We start from the raw sequence: 16159 nt of genomic DNA on the forward strand, positions 1-16159 counted from the left end.
CAGTACAAGAGATGTTATAAGAAAACTATAATGATAATTTTCAAGTTTAAGACTTCCTTCAAACCTGACACAATTGCCTACTTTTCTAAGTTACATTTCTACAAATAACATATACTTTCAATTTTAAGGAAAGAAGTTCAAAGTTCAGAGATGGAGTGACCTTCCTCCTAAGTCCGAGGTTTACCAGCAATAGAGACATTCTAGGATAGGCTAAACTGTGACTGTGACGAAAGTGCCCTGCAGACCCACACTGGAGAGGCCTGATGCTAACATCCACTCACATCTCATATCCATGGCAAGTCTCAGAAACATTCCTAGCACTATGCTCCAGGATAGCCACCACCAAACTCTTCAAAGTTTAACTTCAAGTAAAATTCAAACAAATATCATAATGCTGTGACCATAGAAAATATATATGATTGTAAGCAACAAGGAGAATATTTAATGTCAATTAATTCTAAAAACCAAGGGCCAAAGAGCATGTACAAACTGGCTTTGGACCAAAGTGTGTCATTGATTTGCTGCTACAAATGCTGGTTGGCAGCCCAAAAATATCATTAAGAAAAACTGGGCAGGAAATAAGTGCACCCCTACAAAAATGAAACCACATAAAAGTAACTGCAACCTATGTCATAGAGCTATCCCTCAAGAACATCTGCTAAAAGTTAAGTAAGCAAACCATGGAAGAGTTTTCCTTTCTACATACCCAAACCTGTAGCTCTCATGATCCCCCAGAAGCCCTAAAGTTTGTCATAAACCCCAAATTGATGTCCGTGTAGGGGCTCTAATTATAAAAAGATAACTTAAGTCTTCACAATTAAATACGTTTTAAGGTAAAACACTATTTTTACAAAATGTTAAGGACATATTTTGAAATGAAACAAGTTTTGTATCTTGGCCCTATAATTTGAGACACTGCCACTAAAGCAGCTCAGAAAGCCAAGTTGAAGGGTAAGGGATGGAATAATTAGCCCTTATATGAAATAGCCAAGAAACTTAAAATTGCTTAGCATGGTTAAGAGATACTGTTGATGGACACTGGAAGGGAAGAAGGCCTGGAACACGTCTTGAAATATGCTGCAAGGTGATATCGTCTTGACCTTAACCCAGTGGGCAGCACCACTGAAAGGAGGCCAGGCACATTCACAGCTTGTACCTGGTATGGTCTCCAGTTGGTTCTGGATTTGTTAATTACATAAGCTCTCACTATAGCTTTAGATTCCTAACACTCCAGCTATGGCTTTACATATAGAAAAAAACTAGCATTTGATTAAAAAAAACATGAACAGGGACGAGAGCCCTAATATAATGAAAATGCTGTCTTCTTGAGTTAATTTGCAAAAATGGAGGCTAAGAAGGTAAACAAAAAGGCCTGTGTTTAGGATACTCTTGGAATCTGATCTGTTCAGCGAATCAAGGTGGAATTGTAATGATTTGACAAATGTTTTAGTCTCACTTTCAGAACAGAAGCAATGGAAGAATGAAAACGAAAGCAAGAAAGGTAGACTAAGGAAGAGAGAGCTTTGCTTAAGAGAAAGGATAAATCTTACAAGTCAGTCTGAGAATGTGAAGGCCATGAAAGATATAAAAAGGAAAAAGAGATTCACCCAGACATAACAACTGCTATCAAAGAGGGTACTAGAAAAGGGGGACATTTTTAGCTGTTTCTCGATCAAAAAAATGGTGAGTAGTGTTCAAGAAATAGCAAAATGCAATAAATTCCCTAGAATAAGCCAGGATCTAGAAATTGAATAAGAAACGACATCTTGAACATAAACTATGTAAAAGTTGGAGGGGAAGATCAGAAAAGAACATAAAATAGCATGAGTCCTAGGAAAGTTACTGTAGAGAAAGCATACAAGTATTACTCTCTATGTCCCAAGTGAAGATGACTGAAAAATTTATGGTATTATAGACTAACAAAAACTACAGTAAAGATCTGACAATATTAAAGGAGAGCTAGACATGACAGTAACAGAGTGAGTCCAGGCCTGAGTTAAATATTGGCCTAATGGAAGATTGTGGCCAGGGTGAGAGTGTTCAACTCAGAGAGGTGAAAGAGAACAAGATTTGTCTGAATAATGGTTACTTTTAGCATATTCCAGGCTCATTAATCTCATTTCTCTTTTTTTTTTTTTAAAGATTTTATTTATTTATTTTTTTCCCCCCAAAGCCCCAGTAGATAGTTGTATGTCATAGCTGCACATCCTTCTAGTTGCTGTATGTGGGACACGGCCTCAGCATGGCGGGAGAAGCAGTGCCTCGGTGCGCGCCCGGGATCCAAACCCGGGACGCCAGCAGCAGAGCGCGCGCACTTAACCGCCAAGCCACGGGCTGGCCCATCATTTCTCTTTCTATGGGAGAACTCCACACGACAAAATCTAGAGGAATATGCTGTAAAAACAATTGTATGAGACAGAAAGCAAAGAAAAAGTATGAAGAAAGAAGGCGTTTGCGGCCCGGTGGCGCAAGTGGTTAAGTGCGCGCGCTCCGCTGCGGCGGCCCGGGGTTCACTGGTTCGGATCCCGGGTGCGCACCGACGCACTGCTTGGCAAGCCATGCTGTGGCGGCGTCCCATATAAAATGGAGGAAGATGGGCACAGATGTTAGCCCAGGGCCGTCTTCCTCAGCAAAAAAAGAGGAGGATTGGCGGATGTTAGCACAGGGCTGATCTCCTCACAAAAAAAAAAAAAAAAAAGAAGGCGTTCAGATATAAATGTTAGTCTTTCACATGTTCAAGAGAAGGGACAGCTTAATAGGCAGGTTAATTTATGAAAAACAGCTGAGTAGAATACACAGCAAAAACAGATCCTACAAGTTAACGAAAAACTGTGCCTCAAGGACACTGTAGTTTCATTAAGGCAGTGACTCAAACTTCAGGGTGCATCAGAATTGCCTCAAGCAAGGCATGACAGTATTTTAATGTTTACCCCCTAAAGCAGGGGCTGACAAACTACAGTCAAACCCAGCCCACTACCTGTTTTTGTAAATGAAATTGTACTGGAAAAGAACCACGCCCATTTGTTTACATGTTATATCTATGGCTTTCACACTACAACAGCAGAGTTGAATGGCTATTAAAATCGATGGCCCACAAAGGCTAAAATATTTACTATCTTGCCCTTTACACAGAAAAATCTGACCTAGAGGGCTCGTTAAAATATAATTACTCACAGAGTTTCAGATTCAGTAGATCTGGGATGGGGAATCTCAGAATTTGCACTTCTGTCAGTTCCCAGGTCATGTTCCTGCTGCTGGTCTGAGGCCCACACTTTAAGAACCAATGAATTAAGCAATCTGCTGAGATTATTCTCCAGCTAAAATAATTGTGGAGCCAGAGAAACTGTCCTTAGGATGCAGTGGTCTAAATGAGTCCACAACAAGAGGCTTTAGCCACTGGAGTGCATAAAAAAATGCACATTCACAAAAGACTGTGGAGATTATGTCACTAGACTGAGGTACTAGAGTCACTAGGAAATTTCAGAATCAACTGAGAACATGCAAGATGAGGTTGAAGAGAAAGTCAAAAGCCACAAGAAGATACTGAACAGAGTGATATGATCAGAGTTGCATTTTAAAAAAGATTAGCTGCGGTATGGATTTGGGAAGACCCGTCAAGATGAAAGCAGTAAACCAGGCAAGAAATGATGGTGGCTTAGTAAACTGTGATAGCAGTGAAAATGAAGATAAGTGAATGGATTTACAGTTTATTATAATTGAGGGACTGAATGGGATGTAAGGGATGAAGGAAGGATAAACACGACCCACAGGTTTCTAGTTTCAGCAACTGGATGGCATTTACTGAGATGAGGGAGATGGGAGAATGAGCAGATCCAGGTTGAGATGATGTTTGGTTTTGGACTATTAAATTTGAGATGCTAGTAAGCACTCATGGAGGAGCACTAAAAGGCAGCTGGACATATAACTCTGGAGTTCAGCAAAGGTCTGGGCTGTATAGTTTGGTGTTAGTAAACTGTACTTTCCTATAAGTCAAGATAAGTCACAGACAGCAGTGAATTTAAGAAATCTACATGAAATGCTTGTCTATTTATTTAAAATCTTGGGCATTAGCTGAAAGCATAGCAAAAAAGGAAATACTTAAAAAGAGCATGTTGATTTCCTAATTCTTCAAGTTACCTGACATATTTTCTCCCAAATTTCATCACATCCAGCTTTTTCTTGAAAGCTAAGGGCCAAGTCATAATTTTCCGCTTCAGACCACACAATCAAAGTGTCCTTGCGAGAGAGAGAGAAAAAAAGTCTGAATGATTAACATACATTATCACAAACTACGTCAAAATATAAGGCAAATAAACAAAGCAACAAGGAGTTGAGAACAGTACTCATTTTTACTTTTTGCAACATTGATATTGGTAATTACCAATGCCTTTTTACACTTCACTTTATCCAATCTATAAAATGAAAACGATGTTTTCCTTCAGAAGTTTAACCAATATATAAAAAGCACTAAAAAATGAGCAATCTAAATGTACTAAACATTATATCAATCCTATGCTTGCATATTAAGTTACATTTTATACTCTAGTCAAAATACCCAAAGAGGAAGTCCTCCAAAGAGGAAGTCTGAGCATTCAACAACCAGGGCATGTTAGGAGGATGGGATTAATAAACATAGCTCATTCCCTCTACTGTCAACATCAGGTGTTCCTTACCTGGGGTGCATGAGGCCTATGAAGCCCTTGAAATTACTGGCTAAATTTGTAATATGTGAGCATTTATCTGGACAGAGGTTTTTTAACTTTCACCAAGTGCTATGGTTCAAGAAGCAAGACACTTCTACCAACTACCATCATTTTACTCCTGTTCAAATTTTTACTTTTTTTAATGATAGTAAATTTAATAAACAGTTCAACAGCTTTAATTAAGATGTAATCTCAGCAAGACACTACACTTTACAATACTGAGTCCATTTTATATTCCCCGTAGTACAAATAGTCTGTATTCTACAATACACATGGTATAATAAAAATATTTCTAAGATCTAAGGTGTCTTTCCAAACTTTCAAATCAACCATTTCAAAAAAGGGCCCTCTCAGAGAGAGGTCTGTGAATCATCTTACATATGAAATGTTGAATGGCACTAGAGAGAGTTGTTAAAAAAGAGGCCTAACATGACGGCCATCATGTAGCATTTTTTCAAGCTGGTCCAAAGAGAAGAATTAGAGTTAGACGGATTTGAGTGCAATATAAAGAAAAAATAACTCAACCAGACTAATAAGTAAGGCTGGCTGAGCATCTATCAGGATGAAAAGGTTCCCGTATTGAGGAGGAAACATGACTAGATTATCTTTAAGGTACTTTAAAGGATCTTTGTTTTTACTGCAGCAGTTTCTAATACTCTTCACTACCAAGGACGCCTCTTATTGTACACAAATGGATACCATGTTTAAAAATTTGTCTGCTAAAATGCATGTTAACTCTAGTCAGTCAATTATATAACTTTCAATCATGAGACCAGTAGTCTCTCACTGAACTAAAATGATGCCAGCCAGAAGTAAATAAAGGATTATTTGATTAGGCTGTACAGCATTACTAATAGGATAAACCACAATTCATATTCAGAATTTTAAAGAAGAGCCTAAAGATCCCCTTTGACTATTTTCAAGGACTTCCAGAGATCACAGATCTCAGGCAGGCAATCTGTTCCACAGTGAGTGAGTAGCTGTTCAAGCTTAAAATAATTTACATTAACATTGTTAAGATTAACATGCCAGAAATTAGTCAGTTGGGTAACCTCCTTGAGCCTCAGTTTGTCTTTAAAATGAGTGTAACACATACTGTTAGGAAAACTGGTGCTAATATAAGACCCAGTGGAACAAGTCTAAAACCAGTATCACATAGTAATAAGATAGATTTAATCCAACTGCAAGCAACTGCTCTGCCACAATGTATATTCAGAATCATTTGGAAGCTCAAATCAGAGTACAAGTAGACATATGCTCTTAATTACCCATTTGACAAATTTAGAAGTTTGAAAATTTTTAGGAATTGCCCTTCTGTTTTCCTTGAAAAGCCTAATTTTCAACCAAATCATCTTGCTTGTCATCCAACAACCTACAGGTTAAGACATATGGATTTGTTCCTTTATCCTCAAAATAGACTTGATCTTTCCTTTTTCTTAGGATGTGCTTTTACTCTTCAGCAGATTGAAACCTCAAAACATCAAAGCCAAACACTCTAGTCTCCAGCCATTCCAAGCAAACCTAAAAGTTTTCTTAAGAACATTAAATACAACAAAGAGTTAACAGACCATTAAACTATCAAGAAAATATTTCATGTTGTACCAATGTTTGTTAGACAAATAAATCACCAGTAAATAAATTTAGGCATTAATATCAGCTTTTTATGTACTATCTGTGTGACCTCAAGCAAGTCACAATCTTTAGGCATCCTCTAATGGGCAAAATAAAGCCAATACTATTTTCTTTCTGTAATATTTTAATGATTAATGATGAGGCAAAACATTTATAATTTATTTATAAACATATATATATGACTGTATTGGTAATATTCTTTATTTTAAATTATTTTATATCTGCACCTTCAGAGCAATGAGGGGACTGATACTGACACTGGCTTTGTAGAGCACTCAGTGTTTCTATATGTGTGTGTTCTGAATAAATACCATTTGACGATAGTGCTAGTAGGTACTAAGTGAAAGATTTATTTTCAAATAATCTCTTATACATCAGAAGAGTACAAGAAAGAGAGTGTACTCAAATTGAAAGTTGCCTTAAAAACCTAACATCATTATAAAGTCCTATTCAGGCTGTGTAAGAAATCAGATTCTTATCCACACTGAGTTGCTGTATAGGGATATGAACGTTCCTTCTGCACTAGCATCTACAACTGCAAAGGAAGAAGTTTCCACCATTGAGTTGTTAGTAGCTGATTATTACACCAGTGGTCACTTTTTTTTTCTTTAGGTAGAAACAAGAAAACTGTGTTTAGTTTTAACTTTTGAGAATTAAGGCTCAGTTGGTAGATTATCTGGAACATACACTTAGCAAGTTCAGCAAGTTTTTTTTTAATTTAAAATGATTGCTTTATACACTATAGAAATTGGTAGAAATCGTATTTTTAGAATTAGATTGGCAAAGTATGTTGTAATCTGTTCTGAATTTTTCATTATAAGGAACCAAATGGTAAATTTTCATTTAGTCATCAAACTGAGAGGATAATACGCAAAATAAAACACAGCATCTTGAAAATTTTACCTGTTGTTTCTGGTATGCAGTGTTAGGATTTATTTTGGACTCTAACAGTAGAGAACCTAAGAAACAGAAAAAGACATTCCACAATGTAATTGCAAAGCAGCAAAATAATATTCCCTTACATACACACATTACCTTTTCTGAACATCTGATGCATATACAACTTCAGTTAAGGAAATGTTATTTTAAAAACAATACAACTTTAAATATAATAACTTGTAACCTAAGAAATACTTGCTTTATACATGCTCACTTTTAACAAGACACATGATCATCTGAAGAGTGAGGACTGGATGATAATAGAAATCTAACAACTGATGGGCAGCACAAGGTAGTGAAACTGCACAGCATGAAACCAGATGATCTGGGTTTAAATCTCTGATATGCTGCATTACTTGGAGAAATATTTTAAAACATGCAAATAAGTATTATAACAGAATCTGATCTATCTATGAAGACTGAAAATAAAATGAGAATTCATATGCAAAAGTTTGAAAACATCAAGGATATGATCTATTGCCCAAGTACATCCTCAAATTATGCTTCACCTTCAAAAATCTCATATTTCTGTTTCTTAATACAGGAATTACTACTCCATCTTCAAATAATCAATTTATTTCTCATAGTAAGCTAATCTGCACATTTCTGTTTTTCCCCTGGCAATACCATAAGACTCATGATATTGAGAAAATAACTACTGCTTTGTGACAAAAATCAAATTTTAAGACTAAACTTACACCTCTCCCCTCAACCAGTTCCACTTTATCCCCCAATGCACGATCTAAGGACAAGTTCTGGCCCAAAATGCTTGAGGAGGAGCAGTTTCTTCTGCAGCTGTCTCTCATCCAAAGCTTTCATTTCTTCTCATATTACACTTAACAGCTGCTTTACCCATTCCAAAACAGTGGCTCGACAGTTGAGAAAAGGGTGCTCTTAACATTTCCAAATTTCATTAGTTTGCTTTTATGTTAAAATTTGTTGACTAATTTTATGATACTGTCCCACGTTAGTGATTTGCTGACCGTTCACTACTATGTACTCATAAGAGCGCTAAGTGATACTGAATATAGTATAATATCAGCATTTACCAAGTTGTGATGACAATTTTCAAACACCCTGTGCACATGAACAGCTTCCCACTTCACTCGAATCCTCTGTGTCTAGCACAGGTGAACTGCTCAACCCCAAATCTGTCTCTTATCCTTTCTGTTCTTAAGGTAACTAAACAGTCTCCATGTTTTTCCCACCTACACCCCCAAAACCATTTCTTTGGGCTGTTTTCATTATTTTTGGCTCAGTGAGATCAGACAAATATTCTTACATTCTAGAGGAAATTGTTTAATCTTCTTCCTCATTTTCCAACTTTTGCCAGAACAATCAAAATAAAATTTCCAGTGCTCCTTCGATTTTCTTTATGCACAATTATTGGATTTTTATTTTGGTAATTATTAAGAGTTGTCTACTGATGCATTCATAGTAAGAAAAAGCAGCAAGCGAATTAACTCAATATCTAGAGTCCTTTAAAAGTATTAAAAGTCTCCAACAAACTTTAATATTTTTTCATTGTTTTGTTTAACTACTAGAACAAAAATTGCATTCTATTATTTCCCAATGAAATCACAGAGTATGTCAGGTACATTATGGATTAAACTTACTTTTTAAAGACAAGTTGTAGCATATAATTATACCCAAAACATGGTTTCTATGAGAAAATACATTCCCAAAAACCTACTTTGAAATATATCACGTCCTCAAAAATAATCCAACTCTAAAAAACTAATGTAAATAAGATAATAGAGTGAATCAAACAACTGGATTACTTTATATTTCAGAAGATTCAAGAGGTCTAGTGTCATAGAACCAAACTGAGAAAGTAATGCCTCTTTAAAAGTTAAAGTGCATAAAAGCACAACCTACCCAAAAGAAAAAATTGGACATCATTGATAAATGATGATAACTGGACATGATCAAAATTAAAAACTTCTGTGCTACAAATAATACCATCAAGAATGTAAAAGACAACCCACAGAATGGGAGAAATTATTTGGAAATCATATATCTGATAAGGGACTTATATCCAGAACTCCTACAACTCAAAAATAAAAAGACAATCCAATTTAAAAATGGGCAATGGATATGAACAGACATTTCTCCAAAGAAGATACACAAATAGACAATAAACATATGAAAAGATGCTCAACATCATTAGTCATTAGGGAAATGCAAATCAAAACCATAAAGAAGAAACCATTTCACACTAGCTAGAATGCCTATAATCAAAGACAGACAATAACAAGTGTTGGCAACCATGTGGAGAGATGGGAACCCTCATATTTTACTTGTGGGTATGTAAAAAGGCATCCACTTGGAGAGCAGCTTGGCAGTTCCTCAAAAAGTTAGCATTACCAGCAATTCCATTCCCAGGTATATACCCAAGAGAAATGAAAACATATTCCCCTACAAATATGTGTACACGTATGTTCACAGCAGCATTATCCATAATAGCAAAATGTAGAAACAATCCAAATGTCCAAAAGCTGATGAATGGATAAGTAAAATGAAATACTATTAAGCTATACAAAGAAATGAAGTTCTGATACATGCTATAACATGGATAAACCTTGAAACCATTATAAGTGAAAGAAACCAGTCACGAAAGACCATATATTACATGACTGCATTCATATGAAACGTCCAGAACATGCAAAGCTAGAGAAAGATTTGTAGGTTAGTGGTTGTTTAGGGCTGGGAGGTAGCGGGAGTGAATGGGTAGTGATTGCTAATGGGTACATGATTTCTTTTAGAGAAGACAAAATACTCTAAAATTAGATTGCAGTGACAGTTGCATAACCCTGTGAATATACTAAAAACACTGACTTGTACACTTTGAATGGTTGAATTATATGCCATGTGAATGCTGTTAAAAAAAAAAGTGTAAATATCCATACAATAGAATATCATATAGCAATGTTAATGATTGAACCAAATATATGCGAATGAAACGACATTCATGAATCTTACAAACATGGATGAAAGCCTCAAACAAAAGTATATACCACATAATTCCATTTATATACGTTCAGAAAGGGGCAAAAATTAATCTATGGTGTTAGAAGTTAGCTTAGCAGTTGTGGGGGTGGGGAGGGGAGTGGGAGAAGGGAAGATAGTGGTTGAGAAGGGACACGAAGCCAGCTTCCAGAGTGCTGGTTATGTTGTTTCTTCATCTGTGTGCTGGTTATTTTGTGAAAATTTATCAAGCTGAATACTTATGATTTGTGTACCTTTTTGATGTATTATACTTCACAAGTTTTTTTAAAAGTTTAAGAGAAAGGGTAAACAACACATGGCACAGGGGGCTGGAGTTATCACTTCAAGTTGTGCTTTCAAGAAAACACACACCTGACTTGGCAGCTGCTAAAACAAACAAACCCCCCCCCCTGCAGTGGTCTAACTATTCTTTTTCAAGTACCAGACCCTTTTGCATTTGCTTCAAAACTTGCTCTCAGCACTGTTACATGGTCAGGGTAATTAGAAAGGAAAAATCAAAAGCTGAAAGTCTAAAGTGTTCCCTCCCAAAGCCCTGGCTAAAAGCAAGAATTAAGCACATGCTAGAAGCTTCTGGTGTTGCCAAGCTTTTCTTTTTTTCCTGGACAATTCAAGATGTTAGGGGGAGGTATCGCTACTGAAACCCATTTCAGCCATATCCCATGGCTTTGGTCTAAGATACCACTTGCGGAAGTCCAGCTCTGGTCCCCGAATACCATGTTTCCTAAGAGAGATCAGTAGGCTGTAGAGTCTGGAACATGAGAAACAGCCTTTTAGTTTGGGACCTAAGTAACAAGAGTAAAAAGACATTTCCAGTTTTATTTCTGGTCCATCTTAGGTTCTCCACCCCATCTCTTAGCTTCTATTGGATCAAGTTATGAGCACTTCTCCAATCAACTGAAAAAGATCCAGTTGAATATTAATATGCAATAACACAATCCTTCCTCCCATCAAGTTTATGTGTATCAGCTGCTATAGCTACAGTACTTGGAACAGTAATTCCATCCTAGTGATATGTGGGTATGGATGGGGATGTAGAGTTCAGCTGTAGGTGAGAGGCATTTATCCTGGTAGTAGAGACAACAGGAGAAATGAGGAAGATGATCCTTATTAGGAGATCTTAAGCAACACTGAGGGAGGCAGAGAAGGTTCTCATTAAGGGGAACACATGCTTTTGATAACAGGTAGTTCTGGTATATCTTAATAACTGAAGCACATATGCAAGACAGCCTCCCACCCCAGCTTATGTGAGAAACAGATTCATCCACTCCAATGAAATAGACGCTCTTATCCCCCAAGAAGAATTCTCTCACCTTCCCCGTGACACCTCCTCCTCAGGCATGTGAGAAAGACACTGTCACACAGAGCAAAGAAAGACAAGCCTACATAGCAAACTCCAATATCAAGACTTGAGAAAGGCCTTACCACTTCCAACCTGAACAACTGGCAAGGAAATATGGAGACACAAAGAAAAATCGAGAGAGTGATCAAGCTAAGGGGAATGCATCTATACGTGTAATTAAATTTGTCATTGCAGAATCTATCATTCAGACCATCAGGCAAAATCAACCAGCCACAGGTGAACGAAAGAGTACTCCTGCACAGTAAATGCTTGTCAGGGTCCATTCCAAAGAAGTTCTGATAGGTCTATAAGTCTGTATTTGCACATATACTTCTTCAAAAAATTAAGGAAGGGTTCTTAATTCTCAGTTACTATCACCAAGACTGAAAATCAGCACAACTTCTTTGGAGGGTCATTTATCTTTACCTACCAAGCTTTTAAACACATACTACTCTTTGGTCCAACAATTATTCTTCTAGGAAATTAGCCTATACCCTCACACAGGTGCCAAGTATATGAATAAAGATGTCACTGGCAGTGTTTTTAATGGTAAAAAAACTAGAAACAGTCTCTATGCCAGTTGTTCTCAAAGTGTGGGGACCTCAAGGGGTATGGAAAATTAAAACTGTTTTCATATTACTAAGAGGTTATTTGCCTTTTCACTCATGTCTCTCACCATGTCTACACTGTGATATTGCAACAGATTGAATGCAGAAGCAGATGAGAATCCTACTTTATTAAAATTAAAGATTTGTAAAAATGTAAAATAATGACACTCTTCTCACTAAATTCTTGATTTAGAAAAGCTTTTTAAAGTCTTAGTTTTAATTTCTAATATAATATATATTGATACAACCCACATAAACAAAAGCTTTTGGGGGTCTTCAATTTTAAGAGTATCAAGGCATCTTGAGGAAAAAAGTTTGAGAACTACTACTCTATGCCACCAACAGTGTCGTGTGAATTAAATATATACATTGGAAACCTATGCTACTTTTAGATGAGATAGATTTGTGTACCCTGACACAAATAGATGCCCCATATATACTGATAAAAAGGAGGTCTGTACACTCAGGAAATGGGGAAACAATGGTATAGGAGGGGAAATGCCACTCAGAACATCACCAAGACAACTGCAGGCAGAAGTTATACACTGATAGCAAAACAAATAGTACAATTAGGAGTATAAATAATTAGGTCATTAAAAATATTCCCTTCCTACTTCATGACATCTGCATTCCTCCTTTATCATGAAATGTGAGAGCTTTTCTTATATCCCGTTGCCAACCCCCAATACACCTTTATCAAAACAATACCACCAGGGAGCAGGGTGAGGGTAGCTGGTAGCACAGAGTGAAGTATCATTTGAAAAGAGTTCAAATCAGAGAAGTCAAAATTAGCACCCGCAGCCTGGATCCAGCTAGGAGACACAATGGCTGGAGAAATGGCCATCAGACTTGTTTGAGTCCTAGTCTAACAAACACTCATCCACCGAATTCATGCAAATACTTTAAAATGGAAAGATTTTACACTTAAAAAAAATCTAGATTTCTGGCTGGGTAAATGAAAAAAAGACCACAAAACAAAACTATCCACTCAAAGAATCAATACAACAAGACTTAACGGTTAGAAAAAATAATACCTCATAGAGTTGCTTTAAGTATTAACTTAAAATTTAAATTAAAGTGCCTACCCCAGTATCTATACATAACCAGCACTCAATACTTGTTTTTTTAGGTCATGATCAGAATATCATTTCATTAGCATCACTGTATTGTTGAATAGTAGAAAAATTAGTATTGATAATGATGATCCAGAAACACATTAGAAATGAAAGGTTAACCAAGAGAGGTTCATTATACTGCTTAGGAAAAACATTCTAGTATATAATATTTAGGAAACAGTACATGAAAATTGAGATTTTTAATCTTCTGGTACATAGTTTTACATAACTGGACAACTCACTTGTTTAGATATCATTTCCTTTCACTGGCAAAATGAGATATTATAGAAAGTTTCTATAACTTTTATGGCTCTATTTTCAATATCTACAAACCAACCAACCAGATTCAGGTAGTATGGGAGTATCTGGTTTGGGGTTAAGAAACTTAGGTCCTGGCCTTAGTTTAGATTTGGATAAATACTTGAGGATTTCAGAATGAATAGCTGCAGCTCTGTCACTCCTGAGTAAATGGTTCAACCTCTAGGTTGAATGCTCAAAGCTAGGGGCAGGGGCTTAGGTGCTACACTTCATTAGTACGAAGAAAATGCCATAAAAAATGAGAACATGGGAGTCCAAAATCTCACCTGGATAGGAAACTAGTGTATGCTTTAAACCTATAGCAGGTCTGTGTTTCAAGTCCCTCCCGATTTTGCTGCCCACAGATTATACATGGCACTTAAAAACTGAAATGAAGACTCATGGGAAAAAAACTGGTAGCATTACGTTAAAAGGTTCCACACCTGTGTCAAGCCTTCGCTACACTCGAGCCCCATCAGCTATACCCAATGTAGCTAATGGCCCTAAAACTTTCAGAAGTTATCACATGCAACAGATGATAAATAAGGGTTTGGTTACCCTAGGCCTGTTAATTTTCTACAAAGTAAGTCTACACAAGAAAAAAAGTGTTTAAAGCCATATTTCAAAGTGAAATATTTCTCCCAGTACTGACACTGAGCACTTCATGGTAGCTAAATCTGGAATGCTTACTGTATCCAAGATTCTATACTACTTACTGATTTAGAACAGCAATAATTAAAAAAAAGCTGATGCTATCTCTGTTCATTTCTCTCACCACAGCCGCCAAAACAAAACAAAAAAGACTTTTCCCATCCAAAGTGTTCTGACCTCCTTTTCTAATTATAGTGGGAGTAGAGGAAGATCTACCTACAACCAAGTTCTATCAAGAGGCAGAAGCACAGGATTCCAGTTTTTACCACTAGCTAGCAGTGCTACCTTGATGAAAACATTTCCCCATGTCTCATTTTCTTCATGCCTCAAATAACAGTGAGAATTTAATCTAACTCTAAACAGGCAAGTCAGATAACAGATAAAACTATTTTGAAATGTAAAGACTTTATAAAACTTAAGGTGAAAACCAAATAGAACACTATTCTTCATACTTGGCAAGTAATCCAGAATAAAGAGTATGGATGTGATTTTATGTTCAAATACAGTCTTCAGAGTGTGGAGAAATTCCAATTTCTTGACTTTATCAGTTCTAAAATTGGCAGGTGGAGGTGGTAAAACCCATAACGGAAAAAAGAATTAGAATGACTTGAACATAAAGTGAGAGAGCATGTAAGGGATGACACTATTATCCTAACTTCAGCAAGTTAACAGGTACAGCATAAGCTGCAAGGAGAAAAAATAATACCAAGTAATCTTTATTGGAAGATGGCAATTTGCAGGTACATGGCTACAATAAAATCTGAGAGAGAAAATCTGAAAAATCTCACAAAATCAGGAGGGACTTGGAACACACAACTTTATTTTCATTAAAGAAAAGGGTATGTTCCTACAACATATTTTGCCAGTAGGAACCTATTGAATAAGGATGCAATCCAGAAAATGGGCTCAGTAGCTTGGTGGGACATCTCTCTCTTCCAAGGCAAGGTGGGCTACAGATTTGCCAGGCCTCAGCTTCAGGGGGGAAGGGCATACTTACCCAGACAGATGTGTTCTGTAACACGGAGGCCACAAGTACTTCCATTCAGAAACTGCCTTCCTGATTTTAAGATAAGTGTGTAAGCTCCTCTAATAAGATAAATGACTCATTTTATGGAAAATCAAAAATATTTTCCATTTTGCTCATCACAGTAAAAAGAAAATTCTCAATTATCCTATAACGGAGAATGGAGGAGGCACACAATAATGGATAACCCAAAGTGGCAGTCAATATAAAAACTCCAGTGTGTGGCTTAGAGATCAACTATACTTTTAAATATCTTTAGGCTAAAAATCGTTTTCATTTTCTTTGAGATAAACTTTGAGTCTAAATATAAAGCAGCAAATGCAAATAAACAGCAATTTGGGAATTTAAAACACACTGTAAACACTTAATGATAATAATTAAATAACTGATACTAATTTCAAGCCACAGGCTAGATGCCTCACTCAAACCCAGGCACCCTTCCCCCACCCCAGCTTGAACAATGACCTTGCTTCTTAACCTAGCTGTGTGATCTTAAGTTACTTAGCCTCTCTGAGCCTCAGTTTCCCCAATCGCAATATATGGCTAATAATAGTGCCTACACCAACCGGACAGAAGTAAAGAGTCTCTGGCACATGGTAAGCACTCAATAACTATTAGACTGTTATTCCTATTTGGAGTTTTCCTGTTAGAAAAAAACGTTAATCATCAAACTAAAGATTATTTCCAACAATATCTCACAAGTATCCTGGAATTTTCTAAGCCCACTCTTTGGATTTAGTTTTCCTTACAACTTAAATTTAACAAGGGCCCATCAGTTAATTTATTCCAGCTCTTTCCCCATTAGATAAAATTAAAGCCATTTTGTTTTAGCCATTGCGGCT

General features: G+C 36.6%; 1 protein-coding gene across 2 annotated transcripts in view; it reads right to left on the reverse strand.

Moving 5' to 3' along the window:
- Positions 1 to 16159, reverse strand: part of PPP4R3A (protein phosphatase 4 regulatory subunit 3A) — a 38284-nt gene that overhangs the window by 19779 nt on the left and 2346 nt on the right. For both annotated transcript variants that reach the window (XM_058567561.1, XM_058567560.1), the window contains exons 2-3: positions 7239 to 7294; positions 4138 to 4236 (exon numbers count right to left, since the gene is read on the reverse strand). In XM_058567561.1, the coding sequence (XP_058423544.1) occupies positions 4138 to 4236; positions 7239 to 7294 (155 nt within the window). The remainder of the gene's footprint in view (positions 1 to 4137; positions 4237 to 7238; positions 7295 to 16159) is intronic.

This window comes from Diceros bicornis, chromosome 24, assembly GCF_020826845.1.
Source record: "Diceros bicornis minor isolate mBicDic1 chromosome 24, mDicBic1.mat.cur, whole genome shotgun sequence".
Taxonomy (NCBI): Eukaryota; Metazoa; Chordata; class Mammalia; order Perissodactyla; family Rhinocerotidae; genus Diceros; species Diceros bicornis.